This window comes from Brachyistius frenatus, unplaced genomic scaffold, assembly GCF_029030835.1.
Source record: "Brachyistius frenatus isolate BFR_SWC_R1_liver_20210118 unplaced genomic scaffold, ASM2903083v1 Contig_22, whole genome shotgun sequence".
Taxonomy (NCBI): Eukaryota; Metazoa; Chordata; class Actinopteri; family Embiotocidae; genus Brachyistius; species Brachyistius frenatus.
The window spans coordinates 4,424,546-4,444,603 of record NW_027210621.1 but is presented as its reverse complement, the minus strand read 5'-3'; the positions used below and the strand labels follow the sequence as shown (position 1 = coordinate 4,444,603).

The window sequence follows — 20,058 nt, the reverse complement described above, 5'->3', positions numbered from 1 at the left end:
TCTCTTTCTTTTGTAAAGCTTAAAAGTTTCAATCAAACCAAAAATATTTTGTCGGTTAACTCAAGTGATAATAGGATATATAACCTTGTTCTCTACTGCAGTTAAATAGAATATCAATAGACATCTGAAAAAGTCAACAGCACTTCTTCATTCAAACTATCTGCTTATATGTGGGAAAAAAAATTACTGTCATTTCTCACTGCAGTTAGTCATGGCGCAAACATATTTGTTGGGTTTCCTACTTTCAAGCAACACCCCGTGGTTACTATATATATATATATACAGTACAGTATTACAAAAAGATGTTGTTGCAGTACCACGTCCCCGCACAGGGGGGCGCTAAATGACAGGGGAAAACCCAGAGGGGGAGGGGCGAGCGGCGAGCGCCGCTGCAGGTCTGCTCACTGGGCTAACTAAGGTCCATCATCGAGCTAGTTAGCAGAGCGGTGTGGTGGACGCTGGTACTGATGCAGCAAGACGACATGGGTCACTAGCTGGTGACGGAGTCATCCCGGAGCCTGGACAATCACGACCGAGCCACGGGCCGTTTCAGGTGGTTGTAATTAGCTTCTCCATTCATGCGGTCGCTGGTGCACCGGGGGGGAGTTTGAGCTGCGAGCGGCGGGCCGGCTCAGGTCACCAGCTCGCTTGAGGGGGAGAAAAAAAAAAAAACGGCTCAATCACCGGCGCGGTTGTTTTTGTTGATTGCACGCGTAGCCAGCGACCATTAGCGAGCTATACTAGTCACGTTTGTCTCGATATAACTGCGCCGCTGCGGGTTTGTGGGCTCGGTGGCAGGTTTCATGATGCACAAGTGAAGCTAATTGTGCAACTGTAACTGCAGCTGCGGGGTCAACAGGCTATCGACGGGAAAACAAGTGTTTGGCGTCATGTAAATAAGTGAACGTTAGTTTTAATTGTCTCCCGCGAGCTGGCGTGCTTCCGGTTTTTTTTTTATTTTTTATTGCCGACAGATTTGAATGTAGTTGAAGTAATGAGAGGATGCTGACATGTGTGTTTTGGTTGGTTGGTTGTTGTTGTGTTGCCAGTTAACTTGTCCTCATTCAACAGTCTCATGGTGGGTTGAGTGTTTCCTGCGCATGTGCCGTAACCACTGTTTGCTCCTACAGAGTGGCAGCATGGTGGTCCCGGACAGTGCCAGCGTGGTCCCCCAGCCTGAAAATGGAAGTGCCGCCGGCCTCACGGAGAGCTCCGAGCCCGGGTGCGAGGAAGCGGTAGGAGAGGGGGGTCAAGACCTGGCAGAGGTGGAGCTGGAGGAGGTCCGGAAGCTGCAGGAGCTGGTGCGCAGATTGGAGGTCCAGAATGAGTCCCTGCGAAACAGAGGAAGCAAGACCGTCATCCACAGAGGAGCGAACAGCAACCTGGCTGCTGTCAACTTCAACGAGAGGCTGACTTGTGACGGGGTGACCAACTCCCACCTCAGGTTGGAGGACAGTGGTGAGCTGAGCGGCACAGACTTGAAGCTGTCACCGCCTCAGGACAGCAGCAGCGGTGAGGAGATGTCCCCTTTGCCTGTGGCCAACAGGCTGGAGGAAGAGGAGGAGGAGGAGGAGGAGGATCGGGGTCCATGTGGGGGCTTTCTAAGGTTGACCTGCAGCAACGGAGCAGGACAGTCTGAGGGGCAAAGCCAGACACCAGAGAGCCCCTCTCAGGGAAGTTACGAGTCGGAGACCCTTGCAGAGAGCGACTCCGGGGTGGAGCAAACCGCACTGGATGAAGTGGATGTCCTAGATTTGGAGGATGAGTGTGCAGAAGTAGAGGACGAGGACAGTTGGTATGTCTTCTTATCTGCACTACCTGTCTCTGGTCTCTAGTTCTGCTTTGATCCCACCTGTTTGGGTTATTCAGAATCTATTTCTGTCTTTACCCGTGCTGCTCAACATTTGCAGATTAGACAAGTGGTGTTCACACAATGCGGCAGTGCACAGACGTTGCTACCTTCGTGGGACGTTTCCTGTTATGCTTTTGCTTATATTAACCTCTGGTTTTAATGTGTGTTACTCCTCCACGGGCCTGTGACATTATAGCATTAGGTTATTCAGATTTAAAATTAGACTCATTGCTGAGCTGACGCATTAACTGCCTTTTTTCCTCTTCCACACAAGCAAAGTGTGTTTTCCTGAACTTTAAAAGCGCTGCTTGATAATGGCAGTGACATTTCAAACACCAGTTCTGAGGATTTTCTGTAACCTGGGGAGGAAAATATGATGTTGGTAATTGAGAAAAAAAGGGGCAAAAAAAAGACGAGAAGACAGAGGAGTCTGTGTGGTTACTTTCATAAGCAGATAACTTGAAAAGTTGAACAAGGAGTTGCTTTTTATTCCTCTTAAACTTGACCCTGAGTTCTCGGGCCAAGATAAACCACAGGTAGATGACCTGTTAGACAGGTTAAGGTGAAGACAAAGGAAGCAGCTGTTGAACTGAAGCATTAATAAATATGCTGCAGTCACAAGACGAGTTGTCAGGGCAGAGAAAAGCAGTTTCAGAAAATTATTATTATTATTATTATTATTGACTTGACCTTACACAGATTTTCTGCCAAGCCTCGTTATACAATCTACTAAAGATCAACCAAGCTGTAAGTGCAGTAATGACACCCTGAATGAAGGTGATGTTGAAGCCTCTAAAAAGCCTGTCTTATTTTGAAATATGATGGACTTTGCTCATTTCTTCCAGTTTTAATTGTCTGCATGTAACTACCCCAAAGGAACAGTAACAGGGGATCAGCTACTACTCATCCATATTATTGTTATGCCACCAGTTAGAGTAGACATGATTGTGTATGCTGTACCGAAAAAACAAAACAGTTACCATATTGTGTTCCCAATGGCTACTTAAGCAGCTGAGCCGCGGAGCTTAACAGTCAGACCATTCATGAGTTATTTTCAGTTTGGTATCATTAGCCATACCGTATGTGCTTTGTGAGGTTATCATCGCCAAAACATGAAGTAATCCTAATAGCAACATAATCTGAACTGCCCCGGGCCGGACGCTGCCGCACGGCTAAACTGCTTTGGGTGGGATTGTAGAACATGTGATCTGAGCCCCTCCCTGTTGCCCACCCCCCACTGTGCAACAGGGACTCTATTTATTGATAGTGCAAGAGAATAATTAGGCTCTTAATAGCACACATTTAAAGAAGTAGAGAAAGAAGACTGGAGCTCCACTTTTGTATTTCAGCCCGTATTTGTATTTCAACTCAATTCAAAACTGACATGTAAATGTCCAATGTGCTCTGCATTTGCGTCCATTTTTCTTCTCGGCTGTTTGTTTACATATGGAAATCTTATTCAGAAACTTTTCAGTTTAGCAAAATGCCATCTTGGGCCACTTTGATTCCACACAAAGACTCAGTTTTAAACCCCCTAACTTTTGCTCTTCACACAGTCGAGCAATATAATGTGTATTTTATAACAATAAACCTGAATCTGCGGTTGATTTATGTCGATGAGGCTCCGTGATGCCACTGGATGAATGCAGATGACCCGGCTCAGCTTTAGAGGAAAAGAGCACACGTTTTTGTGAGAGTTACTTTCGGATAACAGTAAAAGATTGTTCCATCATCAGTGTTAACATTGTAGTGACTACTGTTTGCAAACCAGCAACCCCTAATGACATCCTGTAGGGTGAGTCTGTGTACTCTGGAATAATTGTAGGATTAAGCAGTAATCTGAATGTAGCGACGGTCGAAGACCTGCAGTAACAAAGTATAATCAGCCCAAAGCACAGGAGGGTTTGTGTAGAAAGTAAGAGGCTGTTTCCATTCGGCTACTTCTATCCGGACATATGCGACCTGGCTGTGATCAGCATAAGTGCAGGTGGAAACACCCAACCCTCCTACACACACACACACACACACACACACACACACACACACACACACACACACACACACACTCAGACACAGACACAGACACACTCCCCACTGAGAAGCTGTGCTCTCTGGCAGGATGTGTGACCTGAATATTGGTTTCTGTATTGTTGCTCATTCCAATGGGAGTTGGGTCCCTTTGTGTTGGCCCAATGGGAAGATGATTTGTGCTTGATTGGTGCAGAACCGGTCAGTCCGGGGCCTTTTGTGTGTCCAACTCAAAGGATCAATCGCCAGTGCAATGCTTGTGGTGACTTAATGGTTGTTTGCTCTCTCTGGGACAACATTAGACACGTTACAGAGGGCGCAGAAGCTGAGGCTGCGTAACACCGTCGTAGGCAAACAGATTTGTCCTTTTTCTAGATGCTACTGAAGATGTTTCTTGCAGTGGTGCGTAATTCAAACGGATAGCAGGAATAAAAGATGCCATATTTTTGTTATCCACCATCAGCATCCCTGGTACACCACTTAAATCTGAAATTCTCTCTCCAGTCGGTCTTTGGACACGAATGGTTTTCACACATTTCATGAGGAGCCCGAGTTCTCATAAACAGTAGATGAGGCAAATATGGATTAAGATTAGACCAGGACCAGGTGTAGGCTATAAGAAAGTTGTTCAAAGATGCAGCGCTTCCTTCATGGTATTTGATCACTCACTGTTTGGTTTTATTACGTCATTCAGTTCAAACAAAACAGCCTGCTTGTCTGCGTGCCGGGTGCGCTGCAGCACAGTGTTCAGGTGTTCATTCTGCCTGTGTTGAGTCTTATGCCATGCACATTTCTGAAACACATTCCTACACTACATGGCTCGCTCAGTGCTATTAAGTGCATACCTTGCACGCCAACTGTCCACACTAATCTGAAGCTTGTTCTAATTTTCATTTGTCTACTTAACAAGCATGTTTAATAAGAAGCAGATAAAGCTTTGTTCTTTGGCTATACCTCAGTTTTCCATCTCTTTCACTTCCCTGGTTTAACAATAAGTTTGTGCTTTCTCCCTTTAGGTTATATGTGTCTCCTAAAAAACAAGTAGTAGATCCAGGCCCGGACTCTCCCCTGAAGTGGTGCCGGCAGGTCCTCGATCATCGCAGCCCGGAGACAGAAATAGCTTGTCGGACCTTGATCAGCCGCTTGGACCAGTGTATGCATTTGAAACTCTTTCAATTATCTGAACCAAAGTAGTTATTGATCTGCCTTTTTATTCAGACCATATGCAAGCCCAAAGTTGAACAATCTTTCTTAATGCAAAGGAGCTTTTCTTTCCCTGTTTGAGAGATTCTAAACCAAAGTTCAGGCACCTAAATCAGCACATTCAATACTTGGATATGGTCTCTACTCCATTGTGTGAATGTGCTGCGGTCGTATTTACTGCTCACCCCTGCTGTGCATGTTCTGTCCTCAAGTTGTATGACAAAGCCTCAGTACTGTTGGTGGATGTGTATAGGCGTCTATGTGTGGACAGAAGTTTGCACCTGATCCAACAGACCTCATTCATTATGTATCCTCCTACATCCTGCACACTGCAGAACCTGAACAACAAAGCTATTCACACCAGGGCTGAATGTCATGAAGTCATAGGCTGGATTTCATTACCTTCCCCCTCTGGGGCATCTCTCCTTTGTTTTTGTTTTTTACCGGCAGCACCAGGCTATGAAACTACCTGGTGGCAAAAGAGCATGCTTCACTTAAAGTCCTGAAACTAGTGGGTTAGCAGTAAAGGTGCATGAAGCTTATTAGAAAAAGAAACACATCTGAATTGAAAACATTATATTTATATAGTAGGCTTGACAATATTGTGTCAAGTTGTTCTCATAACTTGTGTGTAATGATTTACAACGAACCTTCTATTACTCATAACATCACACTGTGTACATATTGGGCGGGGTGTATATTCCTCTCAGAATATCTGATCTCTCCTGTCCTGTCCCCTTCAGCGTCTCGATGGAGGAACATGTACAGCAGCCCGTCAGAGGCAGGCTCGGCAGGCGCGGCAGGCTCAGGCCTGATCTCTCCTGGGTACCACAAATCAACTAATAAATCCCTACTAACCTGTGGCAACTCAGGTATGGCATGACATTAACACACCGTGCTTCTCCTCCTCAATTTCCTCCTCAACACAAAAGTGGGAATAACGTCAGTTATTGTCAGGATGTGACTGACTGGTACATTTGAAGAACTACTCTGGCATTTTTGCACGATTTACCCTCTTTATCGTATACATGTACTGCACATTGCTACAAACCATTTTCCAAAACTTAATGTACATTTTGATTTGATTTTCTACCCCCTACCAGGTGACCTGTCATTTTATTATCTGATATTCACAGATGAATAAGGAAATATGACTTCCCCATACAGGTCAATGTGAAATTGGTAACTTATTGTATGACAAAGGTTGCTATTCCTCAGCCTACACACCTCCGCATGACAAACACTGATCTATAGCATTTGTCCAAGGTTTCAGCTACATCTCTGCACCAAGACAATAACGCAGGGAGCACTGACCAAACTTTCACATCTTTATGGCACCGACCGAATTGCTTCGATACGATCTAGTTCCAAAAAATGTGTTGTCATTGGGTACAAAATTTCTATACCATAGGGTACATCCACACTTTTTGAAACCTTTACTACGTGTTTCGCGAACACGGGCTCTACTTACTCTCTAGTGCTCTCAGAGTATTTTGGTGGCCTCCCCTACATAGATGAAATCACTTTGTTTTAGCTTTACTAAATTTTACTTGACAACACCTTATGTAATTTTTTTGAAAAAAATGTTTAGTCACATACCTGTCTTAAGTTGCACGCAGTACAGAAGGGGTCTCCAACCAGTAACTTGCGAGCTACTTGCGAGTATGTGTGCTTAATATCAATTTGTTATTGTCCACATAAAAGATGTTCCTTCAGCTGGTTTGGTGGAGCTCAGCTATGAATAAACAGAGCACACGGACTCTCATTTTGTAAAAGTAGCTCTCAGAGGAAAAAAGGTTGGCGACCCCTGCACTACAGTAACTGAGTCTCTGTGTACAATCAGCTAGTCGGTTAGGTACTGATATTGAAACCCATCCCTACACGTTGGTTATCTAAAAAAACAGACATGATATTCACTGTGACGACATTAAGCATTTTAACTTCTCTTCAAATTTGATCTTCATGTTGTGTTGAAATGAGGGGAAACCTGAGTGTGCCTGGTAGATAACACAAGTGTACTTTGGAAGATGGTCAGTAATTATGCAAAATGTATGTAATTTGTACATCAGGGGATAAAACCATTGGTATATTGAGCGTGTTTGGAAACGCTAACCTGTGTGAAGTACACTGTATAATATTGGATCTTGACGTTGACAGTTGTTGTTAGTCACTCTACAATTGTTTGTTTCTCACAATATCTTGCAGGTCACTGTGCAACTGAGCAACAGTGCTCATTTTGTTTGGAAGACCTTTTAGATTACAAATCTTTGCATGAATTTGTAAATGCTTGGCTTGTGGGTGGTGATATTATCTAATCCCAGACTTTTTACATAACCAAATGCCGCTGGATGATGATGTTGTCTTTCATTTGTCTCTGTCTGCGTGTCAGGCCTGTGTCAGACAGACGTGCCTGGCAGGGCAACTTTGGTACAGATTTATCAGGGCATCGTCAGCAGACAAACCTCTCCAGAGTCATGCTGCTGAACAAAGCTGTAGTGAAGTCAGGGTGGAGATGCATGTTGATTTAAACATGCCAAAGTCCGACCGTAAATTCTTAAATATGGGCAGGGTCACTCTGAGGCCTTAAAATGCACATCCACCTGCTGAATATTAAATCCAAAGTTGTCCTGATGCAGGCAGTGAGTTATAACTCGCACACCACCAGCTACTTTTGAGGCTCACGTCCAGGTTCTCGTTTTATTCTGGGCTGCTATTGTTCTGAAAGCTAGTTATCACCCTGTGCTGAGTACAGTTCTGCCACCTTCATGGTGCACACTGAAGGAAAAACTGTCACTTTGTTTATAAAGAATATCATTGCGAAAGGTTTATTTCTGATCATTACAAATTGAACTCTGTGCAATATTCTGATAAGTACTTATGAGTGACTATGAAGGCGTAGTGGCATTGGTTGCTTCTTTATGGGGAGCGCTGCTGCCATAAATAACTTTCAGAAACTGTGGTCCCTCTTGTTGCTTTTTATTTGTGAGCTCCAGCTTGTTGTAACAGGGATCCCGCTGTGTTTACAGGTGTCACGAGCGTGCACTCAGCCCTGAGCTCCCAGTCCTCCATAGACAGTGAGCTCAGCACATCAGACGACTCCATCTCGATGGGTTATAAACTGCAGGACCTCACTGATGTCCAGATCATGGCTCGCCTGCAGGAAGAAAGTGAGTAGAGATGTCACATAATGTAAATGTCTTCGCTATTCACCGTTTATGGCAGCTGGACTAGCGTAGTTTCCTCGCTGCAAACATTTTCTTCCACTTCAAAGGGTTGAGATATTTTGACGGTCTTTTGAAGCCCTGCACAGTTTTCTGTGATTTTTAAATGTGCACGAGTCGTCGTGTATAACGCGTGTTTGCATGGCTCCCCGGATTTTTTTGGTGGCAGGTCTGAGGCAGGATTATGCCTCCAGCTCAGCGTCTGCGTCACGCCGCAGCTCCACAGCATCTCTGCAGTCCCTGCGCCGCGGCGGTACGTACAGCGACCAGGAGTTCGACACTTACAGCCTGGAGGACGAAGAGGATGAGTTTGGCTCCATGCCCCAGCGACGACATCGCTTCACCCCCTCGCCGTTAGGCTCACCACGGTGCCTCTCTCCCTCAACGTCCAACCACGGTCAGGAATACAGCAGCCGACTCGGGGCCCCGCGCTCAAGAGCACCCAGACGATCTCTGCAGGGCCCCAGTGCAGAGCTTCTCAAATTTGCGAAGAGCGAGGGTAGGCAGTAACCAGTAATAATCCAGCATTTTGGCCCGAGGTCAAGAAGATCACCGCGGAGATCACAGAAATTCTTGTGCAAAAGTTGTGCTGATACGTATTCTGTTGTGGTTGAATGCCTTGTATGTGTGTGGTTCCAGAGGAGTTGAGGCACAGCATGCCTAATCTGGCTCCCCGCACCAGCCTACGTTCCCTGGAGGCAGTCAGAAACAGCCGCAGCATGGAGGCTAACCTCCAGAGCTCTGGCAACCGCATGTCTCACCTGACTCACTCCCCCTCCACAGGTAACCCCGCCCTCCTCACCTGCTCCCCACCTCTCCACCGATATAACGACACCCGCATTTCCTCTCATATAGCCCCATGTCATTTTTATCCAACCACCTTTACCTCCTTTTAACCTCTGCGTATGTGTGAAATATTTTACCTCTAGCAGCGCAATAAAGCACTTTTTATTTTTAGGAGTAGTTCTGTATCTTGAATGTTTTTAAAGGACATCGATGTAAAAAAGGCTTTCAGTGGTCTGATATACCAATGAAGATGTAACTTTGACAGTGCCGCACAAGTTATCATCTTTAACCAGCTCAGAAAATACGTGTCACAACTAATTAGTTTCACAAAGCATCCCCAATTCTGCCCTCCTTCTTTCTCTCCTGAGATTCCCAGGTAATGTTCAGGTGACCCTCTTCTCACTTACCTGCTCCATGATTATTCCACTTCACCTTGATAATCCAGCGTTGCTCCGCCCAGGCTTGTCTGCAACTCCTATATACCACAAATGGATTTCCCAACTTGTCTTAAAGAAGCAATCTGCATTGAGACTCTGTCATACCACCGTGTCTCTCGTCCACTCCAGGTATTGCATGTAGTCGGCTGCGCGGCAATGGCCAGTCTCCTCTCTCCCTGCGGACTCCGGTCAAAGCCGTCAGTCCTGTGGTCTCCATGGCAGCTGGTCGTCAGCCGCCCAGAGGTTTACCTGTTATCCAAACGCCGCCTGCAGGAGGGGGCCGCAGGGTCCAGTCGCCAGGTTCCGCTAACGGAGGAGCCTTTGTACCCGGGAGGGCATCAACTGGGGGAGGAAGACCTGCAGTGGGGCGAGGTCAAGCGGTGCCGTCAGCCTCCACAAGAAGTAAACTTTCACACCCTCCCAGGAGGTGAGTGCTTACAAAGAAAGGTATTAAGGAATGGAGAGATGATAAAGAGTGAGTCCTTTTGATAGCGGTACATTTGGATTGATACTTCCTATTTTCTTGACAGGTCTTTGGGCATGACTAAAATCTCAGATGAATCCTGGAAAGATGGCTGTTACTGAGTTCTCCCGGTGATGAAGGATGTTCACTGCTGCAACCCTCACCTGACCTCTCCCCATTACCTCTCGATACAAAGAACACAGCCACTGTGTCCACAACTGTGTCATACGACCTCTCGGTTCCCCCATTTCAGACTGGAGCGCTGGGCTGCACTGGATTTGTAGTTGATCTCTTTCCCTCGCATGAAACATTGTCAACCCACACAAAGAGAGAGGATGTGTAGGCAGACAAGAAGACACACATGCACACTCCACTTGTGATATGGACCAATTTGAGGCTTCCAGAAGAATTGTCAATTTTACTTATTTTTGTATGGTAATTGTGAGAAACTGCTGGAATAATAAGAGTTGTATTACTGTTCTGTTGATCGAATTGATATGAAGACAATTTTAATGAAGACGTTGCTGGTTTGTTCCTTTTCTGTGTGAACTACTACTAAATGAAGGTGCTGAGTATTGCATGCTTGATTTTGTTGTTTTCCCTTAGCCCAATAAGCCTTTTCATCATTATCTAACTGCAATATGACAAATCTTCCACGTGTCCCACAAAGACCTGTGCAAATGTACGAATGTTTGAGTGGTTCATTCGTGAAATTATCTTTAGATTTGTGTTGTATTTGTGTTTTGCTATTTGCTTACACAGCAATGCAACTCCTGTAAACCACACTGCCCTTATGAATTATACAAAACTGGGGAAAAAACAAAAAGGTTTGTGCCAAGGTGCATTACAGCTGCAACTCTTTAATTCCAGAAGTAATCTTGAGTCATTAAAGGTACTGTACTGAGTTTTCAAGGCATTTTTACTGCATATCTAGGGGTGGATTTGAGGTTTTACTTCTGGAAACCACTAATAAATAAAATGTTTATGCACAAAGGCCGTGTGCCTTAGTCAGCTATGCACCCTCATGAAGAGTGCCTCTGAAAAAAAAACGAGGCGCTGTAATAAAAATGAATAAAAGAAAAAAAAAATGACCCTGAAACTGTAATTGTATGTTTGTTTATTTATTTTTTTTAATCCATGCATGCCAAGTCCAGTGTTTGTTTGCATCACAGGCTAATTAATCACACTTCGTATACAGTCCATCCCCAGCACAGCAGCAGGTACCATCACCAACTCGCGGGTATTTCCTGAGGTGCAGCCTCTTCTCAAACGAAAGCTCTCCGCTACTACCTCCACCCCCTTGTGACCAAAAAAAAAAAAAAAAAAAAAAAAAAAAAAATGGCCTACAGGCCTCATGTGCGCGTACAAAGTCCGAGCGCGCAGCGTGCAAAAAAAAAAAAAAGGCGCATTTATTATCTTTATTTTGTCTTCGTCGTGTGTGTGTTGGATGTCGTGTCTCAGAAGCAGCTCGTCAACACGCGCCTGTTTAAAGAGAGCGACTGCGTCCGTGTAACTCTGCTCTCTTTATGCATGACGCAAATAGTAAAAGGATCAGCGGTAAACGAGGCCACGCATTGTCTGCCCCCCCCCCCCCAACACACACACACACACACACACACACATACACACCTCCCCTCCGCCTCACCCCCCCCCCCCCGCCCTCCCTCCGCTCGTCAGGAAGCAAGCTGATTGGCCGAGGCCTAGCAAAGGGCGCCCGGGGATCCAAAACTGCAGGCCGCACTTAGCTTACCGTCAAAAATAAACCAAAAACAATAACAGACAAATCTGAGAGGGGGGGGGGACAGACGCCGGTAGAGACAGAAGACGACGTTATCAGGTAAAAATAATTTTGGATCGATTAAAAAGGCACGCGGAATAAGACGCGGGGGCCCAGCCCGGACGTAGCGGGCCTCTTTCAGCCCTCTGGAGGAACAACATGGAGACGATGCGGCGACGGAGCCGCTCCGCCTTTAGCTTAGCAGGCTAGCTAGCCGAACGGACGGCCGGTCGGTCGTCGCGGGTTAAAAGCGACGGCGTGCGAAGAATAATCTCATTAAGCATTTTGAGATGTCGCTTGTGTTGCGGGCGTGTTTTTTTTTTTTTTTTAAAGCTCGTCATATTAGCGTGGTTATCGAGTTCCTCGGATTTAGCCTTTATGCTAAAACAAAATGGCGCTCGGAGAATCAGCCCTAGCTTCGCTTTGCTAAGTTAGCCGCGGTGGGTGGAGGGCGGTAGCCGTCCTGGTGCGCGTTGCATAACCGCGGTACTTTCATCATAACCCCCGAAAGCATGTGTTACTTTTTTTTTTTTTTTTTTTTTTGTGCAAACACCGTAAGAGGGTTTGAATGGTTTGGTGAGGCTGCACAGTGTTCGTCTTTTACCCTGGAAACAAACAAAAAAACAAATTAAAAAAAAATCAAGACCCTCATAACGTCACCACAAGACAAAACGAGACATATATTAGCCTTATTTTTGAATCGTCATGTGACGACCGTGCATTTCCTCCCACACAACAAAAGCAGGACTGATTCCTCCAGGAGCTGCCAGAGCCGATTTGCCTGCGAGATCTCGCCTTGCGTGCACACTTGAGTGGGACAAGTCTTTTGTCTTAGTTTGGCTCCAGCCATCAGGCTCAACCAGCTCCAGGTGTAACATCGGCTACATGTCCCTCAGGTTTGAGACTGCGTGTAGTACCCGAAGTGGGCGATGGATGGAGCCGGTAGTCAACAACACAGCTGACCTCCTCCAGCGGGAGAAGAAGGTTTTCTACCTTCTGTCTTACAGAGGTCGATGTTATGTGGTGAAAGTGCTTTGAAATAAACTATTAAAAAAAAAAAAAAAAACTATGTAGGACGTTTATAGTTATCTGCCATACCATCAGACTGCAAAACATTAACCCGTGACATATTCTTTGTTGCTTTCAGTTTAACATCCCGAGTATGTGTACCAATTGTTTTTTGTTTTTGTTCCTTGTCAGAGTGATTGTTTACCTTGATGGAAGGAAGCTCCTCAGATATCCTGTTGGTTTTATTGTGAAGGTTTTGCCATCAAATGTGAAGGTATGTATTTAATACTGGCTGTGGTATCAATGTTTTCATTTTTAATAACGAACACAAACTAAGCGGGTGGCTAACGAAGTGTATACTGTAATTTTCAGTCTTTTTTTTTAACGGAGTAAAAACATGGATCAAGGAGGAGGGGTGTTGGAGCTACACACTCAGGAGCTGAAGATGCCCCATGCTATGATCATGCAAGACTTTGGTAGGTGGTTGAACAGGACAAGCTTGACACCAATATATGAAACATAGCATTTAATCTCAGCGTGCAATACGTAACCTAAAACAAATTTGTCCACATGTGTAAATAAAGTCAAAGCAGAAGTCTGCTTTTTGTAAAAATCTTGATGAGACCCTCTCCACGTAGCCGTGCAGTTGACAGTGCAAATGCCATTGAGCTTAATCAACTGGCTTTTAATTGTACACAGACAACAACAAGAAGGTGATGCATCCTCAGAAACATGTAACCGGGGTTGTAGCGTTAGTTGTGATTTAAAAGCTCCTTCTAATGAACTGCTCTTTGTATCTTGTGATTACAGTTGCAGGCATGGGAGGTCTGGCTCACATCGATGGGGAGCACATTGTGGTGTCTGTGCCTGAGGGTATGCTTCTTTCTGATGTGATGACGGACGAAGGCATCCTGCTGGAGCATGAACTCGAGGTGGAAGGTCTGGAAACACAAGTGGTGCAGGGCCTGGAGACCGAGGTGGTTGAAGGACTGGAGACCGAAGTGGTGGAGAGCTTACATGCTGATGTGGAGGGCTTGGAGGCAGAAGTTGTTGAAGAACTACAGACACAGGTGGTAGAGTTGGAGGCTCAGGTTGTTGAGGGCCTAGATGGGGAGGTGGAAGTGGAGGGCCTGGAAGCCCAAGTGGTAGAGGGCCTGGAAACTGAGGTGGACGTGGAGGGCCTGGAAGCTCACGTTGTTCAGGGCCTTGAGGAGGAGGTGGAAGTGGAGGGCTTAGAGGCAGAGGTTGTAGAGGGTCTGGAGGTAGATGTGGAAAGTCTGCAGTCTCAAGGAGTAGAGGCCCATGAAATATCCAGCGAGGACATGGTGTCTTCCGATCACAGCGTAATCATGCCCGACAATATTCTGGGGACAGAGGTTGCGATAGAGGAAGCTCTGGACGTCCATCACCACCATGTCCTAACCTCAGACCTCATCCAGGACTCAAACCACCACCACCACGACATGTCAGACCAGGTGTTTGTGGCGGAGCTGCTCTCTGAGCACCAGGACACCACCCTGGACCACCAGCTTGTGTCAGAGGGGTTGATGGTGACAGAGGGCAACTCTGAGACCATAATCCATGAACAGCTGCCAACTGAGGCTGTTCCCTTGCAGACAGACGAGGACGATGATGCAAGAAGCAGCTCTGAGGATTACCTCATGATCTCCTGTAAGACAGCATGTCATTTTATAAAGGCAATTGACATTTATAAAGTTTTGTAATACGTTTACATAACCAGTGGTGTTTGTCGTGTTATAGTGGATGAGGTGGGAGAGAAGTTGGACATCGGAGACACTCCCCTTGAGATCAGCACTGAAGTAATGGAAGACAAGGAATCCAAGGAGGAGGAGGAGGAGGACGGCTCTGAGGTCATCAAAGTGTACATCTTTAAAGCTGAAGCAGATGATGATTTAGGCAAGTGACCTCTTTCTTAGTCTCATGGAAAACAATGACTTGCCTCCAGATTCGTTTGTGTTCAAATAAATGCGGATCGTGGCAGAGACGATATTATTTTCTTCCATATCCAGGTGGAACAGAAGTCATAACCGAGGACGACTACCAGAATGGCCATCCTGATCTAGAAGCAGCATCATCGGGCAGACTGGGAGTCGGCCGTGACAAGATGGTCTACATGGCAGTCAAGAACCATCCGAAAGAAGAAGAGGATGATGACGATGAGAGTGAAGATGATGACGATGATGACATCAGTATGTTTATTTTGTGACAAAGCATTTGGTTTATTTTTTTTTTCCGACAGGTTGTGTTCCCTGTAAATTAACAGGAAGTCGAAGAAATGCTCTCCGACTGTTCAAAATAAATCAGAAGGAGGAGATTGCTGTATGACGGCAGCAAGATGTTTTTGTCTGTTTATGGACCGTTTTTACCGCAAACGTCACAAGTTGGATACACAACATGTTTAAAACGTGACAGTGGTGTCTAGCAAACGTAGCTTTTAAAATAACGAATTTTAGCAGGTCTCATAATGAAAGTAAAATGAAATATTGTTGTCCGTCCTCTTGATAATTGAAACTGTCGCAATGTCTGTGCAGACAATACCATTGATCAGGTGAAGAATGGAGCGGCTGCACCTTTTCTGCAAATCCGTGAGGGGCTGGGTGCGAACCGTGCCCTCAAACCCAAAGCTAAGAAAAAGAAGAAAGGAGACACGCGGCAGTGTCAGACTGGTATGATCAACATTTACTACTGATGAAAAACGTGTGCTTTGCATTTTCTTTTTTGTATCGCCAAAAACAATGAAACCAAGTGCCAAAGATTTCTATGATTGGAAAATTCACGTTGAAGAAACTTTACACTAAAGTTTGATTGCACTATTTTATGCTGTTTTTTTTTTTTTTCAATCCTCTCCTCCAGCTGTTATAATTGGACCAGATGGAATGCCTTTGACCGTCTACCCTTGCCACATCTGTGGGAAGAAGTTTCGCTCACGGGGCTTCCTCAAATGCCACATGAAGAACCACCCGGACCACCTCCTCAAGAAGAAGTACCAGTGTACGGACTGCGACTTTACCACCAACAAGAAGGTCAGTTTCCACAACCACTTGGAGAGTCACAAGCTCCTGAGCCATAACAGTGAGCGATCTCCAGAATATACTGAGTACACACGGCGCTACCACGAGTCCAGTCCGCTGGGCTCCGACAAGCTCATCGTCAAGGACCGGGAGTCCAAACTCCATCACTGCAAGTACTGCGATTACGAGACAGCGGAACAGGGTCTCCTCAACCGCCACCTGCTGGCCGTGCACAGTAAGAACTTTGCACACGTGTGCGTCGAGTGCGCCAAAGGCTTCCGTCACCCGTCGGAGCTGAAGAAACACATGCGGACCCACACAGGCGAGAAGCCCTACCACTGCCCGCACTGCGAGTTCCGCTGTGCAGATCAGTCCAACCTAAAGACTCACATCAAGAGCAAGCACGGTGCCGATCTGCCTTTCAAGTGCAGCCACTGTCCCCAAGCCTACGCTGATGCACGGGAACTCCAGCGTCACATAGAGATGGTGCAAGGCCACAAGACCCACCAGTGCCCACACTGTGAGCACAAGAGCACCAACTCCAGTGACCTGAAGCGGCACATTATCTCGGTTCACACCAAGGACTTTCCCCATCAGTGCGACGTATGCGAGAAAGGCTTTCACCGGCCGTCAGAGTTGAAGAAACACGCGGAGACACACAAGGGCAACAAGGTGCACCAGTGCCGGCATTGTAACTTCAATGCTCCCGACACTTTCACCCTGAGTCGCCATATCCTGTCCTTGCACACAAAGGACCTCCCTTTTAAGTGCAAGCGGTGCCGGCGAGGCTTCCGTCAGCCCGCCGAGCTGAAGAAGCACATGAAGACACACAGTGGTAGAAAGGTTTATCAGTGCCAGTATTGTGAGTATAACAGTACGGACGCTTCTGGCTTCAAGCGCCACGTCATCTCAATTCACACCAAGGACTACCCGCACCGCTGCGACTACTGCACCAAGGGCTTTAGGAGGCCTTCAGAGAAGAGCCAGCACATAGCCAGGCATCACAAAGACATGTTGATGTAACGTCATTGCGCACACAAACACACTCCTCTTTCCCAAGTAAATCTGTGTCACACACCCACAGTTCATTTTAGTGTATTAACAGAAACGACGGATGCAGGCAGTTGATGAAGACGACAACATTATAATTGCTGTTCTGTGTTCTGTGTTGTATTGGGTATAAACATCTTCCCCCAGGTGTAATGCAAGAACACATTTTAGATGTGGGCGAAGCCTAAAAAAAAAAAAAAAAAAAAAAAACAGTGTGTACACTGAGTGGGACAGCTGTAAATTGTCTTTTGTTGCAGAAAAATCACATATGAACATTTATTCAGGGTTTCAAATCTCTATATTTTTATACCCACTCAGCTGAAATGCTGCAAGAAGATGACTGTGTCTCATAAACCAGAAAGCGGTGCTTTGTGAACGTCATGCTAGTTCTTCTTCAGTGACATGAGTACAGGAGACGTTCGCCTCCGCAGTATCGACTCGTATCTTTTTTCCCTTGTTAACCAGCTTTTACCCTGACATTTGGGTTTTGAAAATGGGTTTTCATTGATGTTAACACAAACAGTGCATCTTGAAAAGATATTTCATTAAATCTAACAGTTGAACTCTCCTCATGTTGGATTTTCCTCCCAAGCTCGAACACTTGGAGTTCCATTAAATTAATCATGTATAAATATTATCGACTGTATTCTGTTAACTATGTCTTAAAGGTTGAATCATATTTTCTGGTATGGTCAACAGTGTCTAGCAAGGAGGAGAAGGCTGCCGTTGGTTTATTAGAATATCCCTTTAGTGTACACATTTCTGACACAGAGATATGCTCTTATATCTGCCACAAGGGTGCAGATAATTGACCGGTGTATTATTATTATTATTGTTATTTTTATTATTATTATTATTATTATTATTATTATTATATGAACATGACAGATGGTGGGCTTCACGTTCAATAACCCCTGGACTGGTTATACATGACTGCCACGCATATGTGTGACGTTGCCCATGACACAGATGTACTCCCAGCTAACCGTTTGATTGCAATCATGCCTTACATCTGTCTGTCTTTATCCCTTAAGCACTGCTGAACACAGCTAATCAGAAAATAAGTGATTTTTAACTCTCAAACATGCTGTATCCATGCCATTCTCTCAGAGATTATGTGTTTGAGTCAGTAGAAAGCACTTTAATCTTTTTTTTTATTTTTATTTTTTTTTTTTTTTTTTATATATATATACATATATATATATTTTAATGACAAATATAGTGGTTTATTATCTTGGGATATTTGTATATTTATCCAGAGATAATAAGCACCTGCAGAGCTTTGTGAGCGGGTAACGGTAAAGATTGTTTTGAGTGTTATCTCTAGCAAGTGGGTGCGATCCATTACTTCGTCATTGAAAGTGGTGGGTGAAACCATTTATTGTTTTGTGATTGGGTTTTGTGTTTTGTTTGTGCTCACTAACACGTTTCCCAGACACTAGTCCCACAGTCCTAAATAACCCAACCCAAATCCCAAGCATGGGATATATTTCCCTGAAGTCGGTGGTCAACATATTGGCATTAGTCTTTAAAGTATGCACATATGCTGTCTCCATGAAATTAATTGTGGTATATATTAAAAAATCCCTGCATTTCGTGTACCTTAGTCTATATTTTCTTTCGGTCTGATTGTGGATAAACTACTGGTGGGGAAGAACCAAAATAAACAATTATCTTTTTACCTTTTTTGTACTTTCTGTTCAACAAGAAGGAAATCTTAAAGGCCCATTTAGAACTTTTACCACTATTTAACACCGGTATATGCACTTACACGACTGAATGTTTTTTTTTTTTTTTAGCTCATCTGTGTTTTCTTGAAGAGTTTTCAACATTTGTTTTTTTTTAATTTCACGGGTCATCCCTTTAACTTAGGAGGAACGAACACGGTAGTGATCAAACCGCCGGACATCCTTTATTGTCCTTAAGTTTACTGGCCGACTTGATGCAAAGAGTACACGCAGGGTTGTCGTTCTCCACAGCTGCCATTAGCCTTTATAGTCTTTATAGTTTTGAGCTCCAATGATTGTCTTCAGTTGGAGCGGGTCCTTTCATCAGCATTGAGTTCACAATGAAGCACATTTGTAGTGATTGAACAAGTTGAGCAAGCCGTTGATAAATGATGGAATATGCTCTGAGGTTCAGAGGTTGCCTAGTAAAAGGGACGTTTTAAAGTTCCACCTCTACACCCGCTCATCATCCCACGTAACTGTGCAGAGATGAAAGATTTAGTGCACGCGAAGGCAGAGCTGAACTGCACTGCACCAGCAGACTGTATATTTTACCACTTCAGCGCGCATTGGAGAGAAAGAACAGCCCGAAAGCTCCAGATTTAAAATCCAAAGACACTAAAGCCTTTCAAAGCTTTCGGTTAAACTCATTTTGGGCATGCTGATGCATTCAGATTTTTCTTCTAAATGCTATGATGCAATCTCTCGGCATTAAGAACATTGCCAACCCAGCGAGTAGATTCGAAACATACTGTACCAGCGGAGGTGTTTCAAAGAGATCAGAGCCTTGATGGCTTTGCACAAAGCTCAGTCAACAGTGAGGAGGAAATGAGCTGACAGTTGCGCAGCTCTCAAGCCGGCAGTGAATCTGAATGGGTGTTTTCCAGTAAGTTCGAAGCCACCGCTTACTTCAGGAAGTCATCACGCTTTGTAAGATCTGCCTCCCACTCGGCTTCATAATGTCTGCCACTTGTGAAGGAAAAAAAAAAAATGATGGGACGAGAAGCAGTTTGATTCTATCATCAATCACCTTCTGTTGTTACAAGTGTCTAGATGTTAGAATGAGTCTTTTTTTTTTTTTCTTCTCAGCATCCATCCTAACTTGTGGAAAGCAGGTGTTACAGTGAGCCGGCATGCACAGTATCAACTCCCTGAAACCCACGCAACAGCTAGATGGATTTCAGCCATCACTTATTTTGTCATTTACATGTATTCTTTTCCGACTACGGCATGCAGCTGCAGAGTTACTGGAAAACGGCGCTAATGAATAGAACAACAGCTGCACACTGACTCAAAACCACACGTTTATTTCAATACAGGACATTTTGATCTGCAACAGGGGCTGAAATGTTGTCTCTTTGAATATATGTTAAAGTGGAGCTAAAAGCACGGCAGGAATGAGTTCATTTAACTTCAGAGACGGCGCGGTAAACGGATCGAATCGAAACCACGCCAGGGCTGGATGTGAGCACCT

At 45.0% G+C, this 20,058-nt stretch overlaps 2 protein-coding genes across 3 annotated transcripts; both read left to right on the top strand.

The window, feature by feature from the left end:
* Positions 1-392: 392 nt before the first annotated feature.
* LOC138620076 (SLAIN motif-containing protein-like) lies at positions 393-11,078 on the top strand. Its single transcript, XM_069697016.1, has 9 exons — positions 393-553; positions 1,131-1,795; positions 4,897-5,033; positions 5,827-5,955; positions 8,110-8,250; positions 8,474-8,803; positions 8,944-9,087; positions 9,657-9,954; positions 10,058-11,078. The coding sequence occupies exons 2-9, from the start codon at positions 1,140-1,142 to the stop codon at positions 10,110-10,112; spliced, it is 1,890 nt and encodes a 629-aa protein (XP_069553117.1). The 5' UTR covers positions 393-553; positions 1,131-1,139; the 3' UTR covers positions 10,113-11,078.
* Positions 11,079-11,675: 597 nt separating this feature from the next.
* Positions 11,676-18,538, top strand: znf711 (zinc finger protein 711). 2 transcript variants are annotated; one of them, XM_069697021.1, is made up of 8 exons: positions 11,676-11,827; positions 12,968-13,049; positions 13,166-13,251; positions 13,586-14,446; positions 14,537-14,692; positions 14,806-14,985; positions 15,328-15,462; positions 15,650-18,538. In XM_069697021.1, the coding sequence occupies exons 3-8, from the start codon at positions 13,173-13,175 to the stop codon at positions 16,828-16,830; spliced, it is 2,592 nt and encodes an 863-aa protein (XP_069553122.1). In that variant the 5' UTR covers positions 11,676-11,827; positions 12,968-13,049; positions 13,166-13,172; the 3' UTR covers positions 16,831-18,538. The 2 variants fall into 2 exon arrangements, with proteins under 2 accessions (XP_069553122.1, XP_069553121.1); XM_069697020.1 differs by having other exon boundaries at positions 13,148-13,251.
* The last annotated feature ends 1,520 nt before the right edge of the window (positions 18,539-20,058 follow it).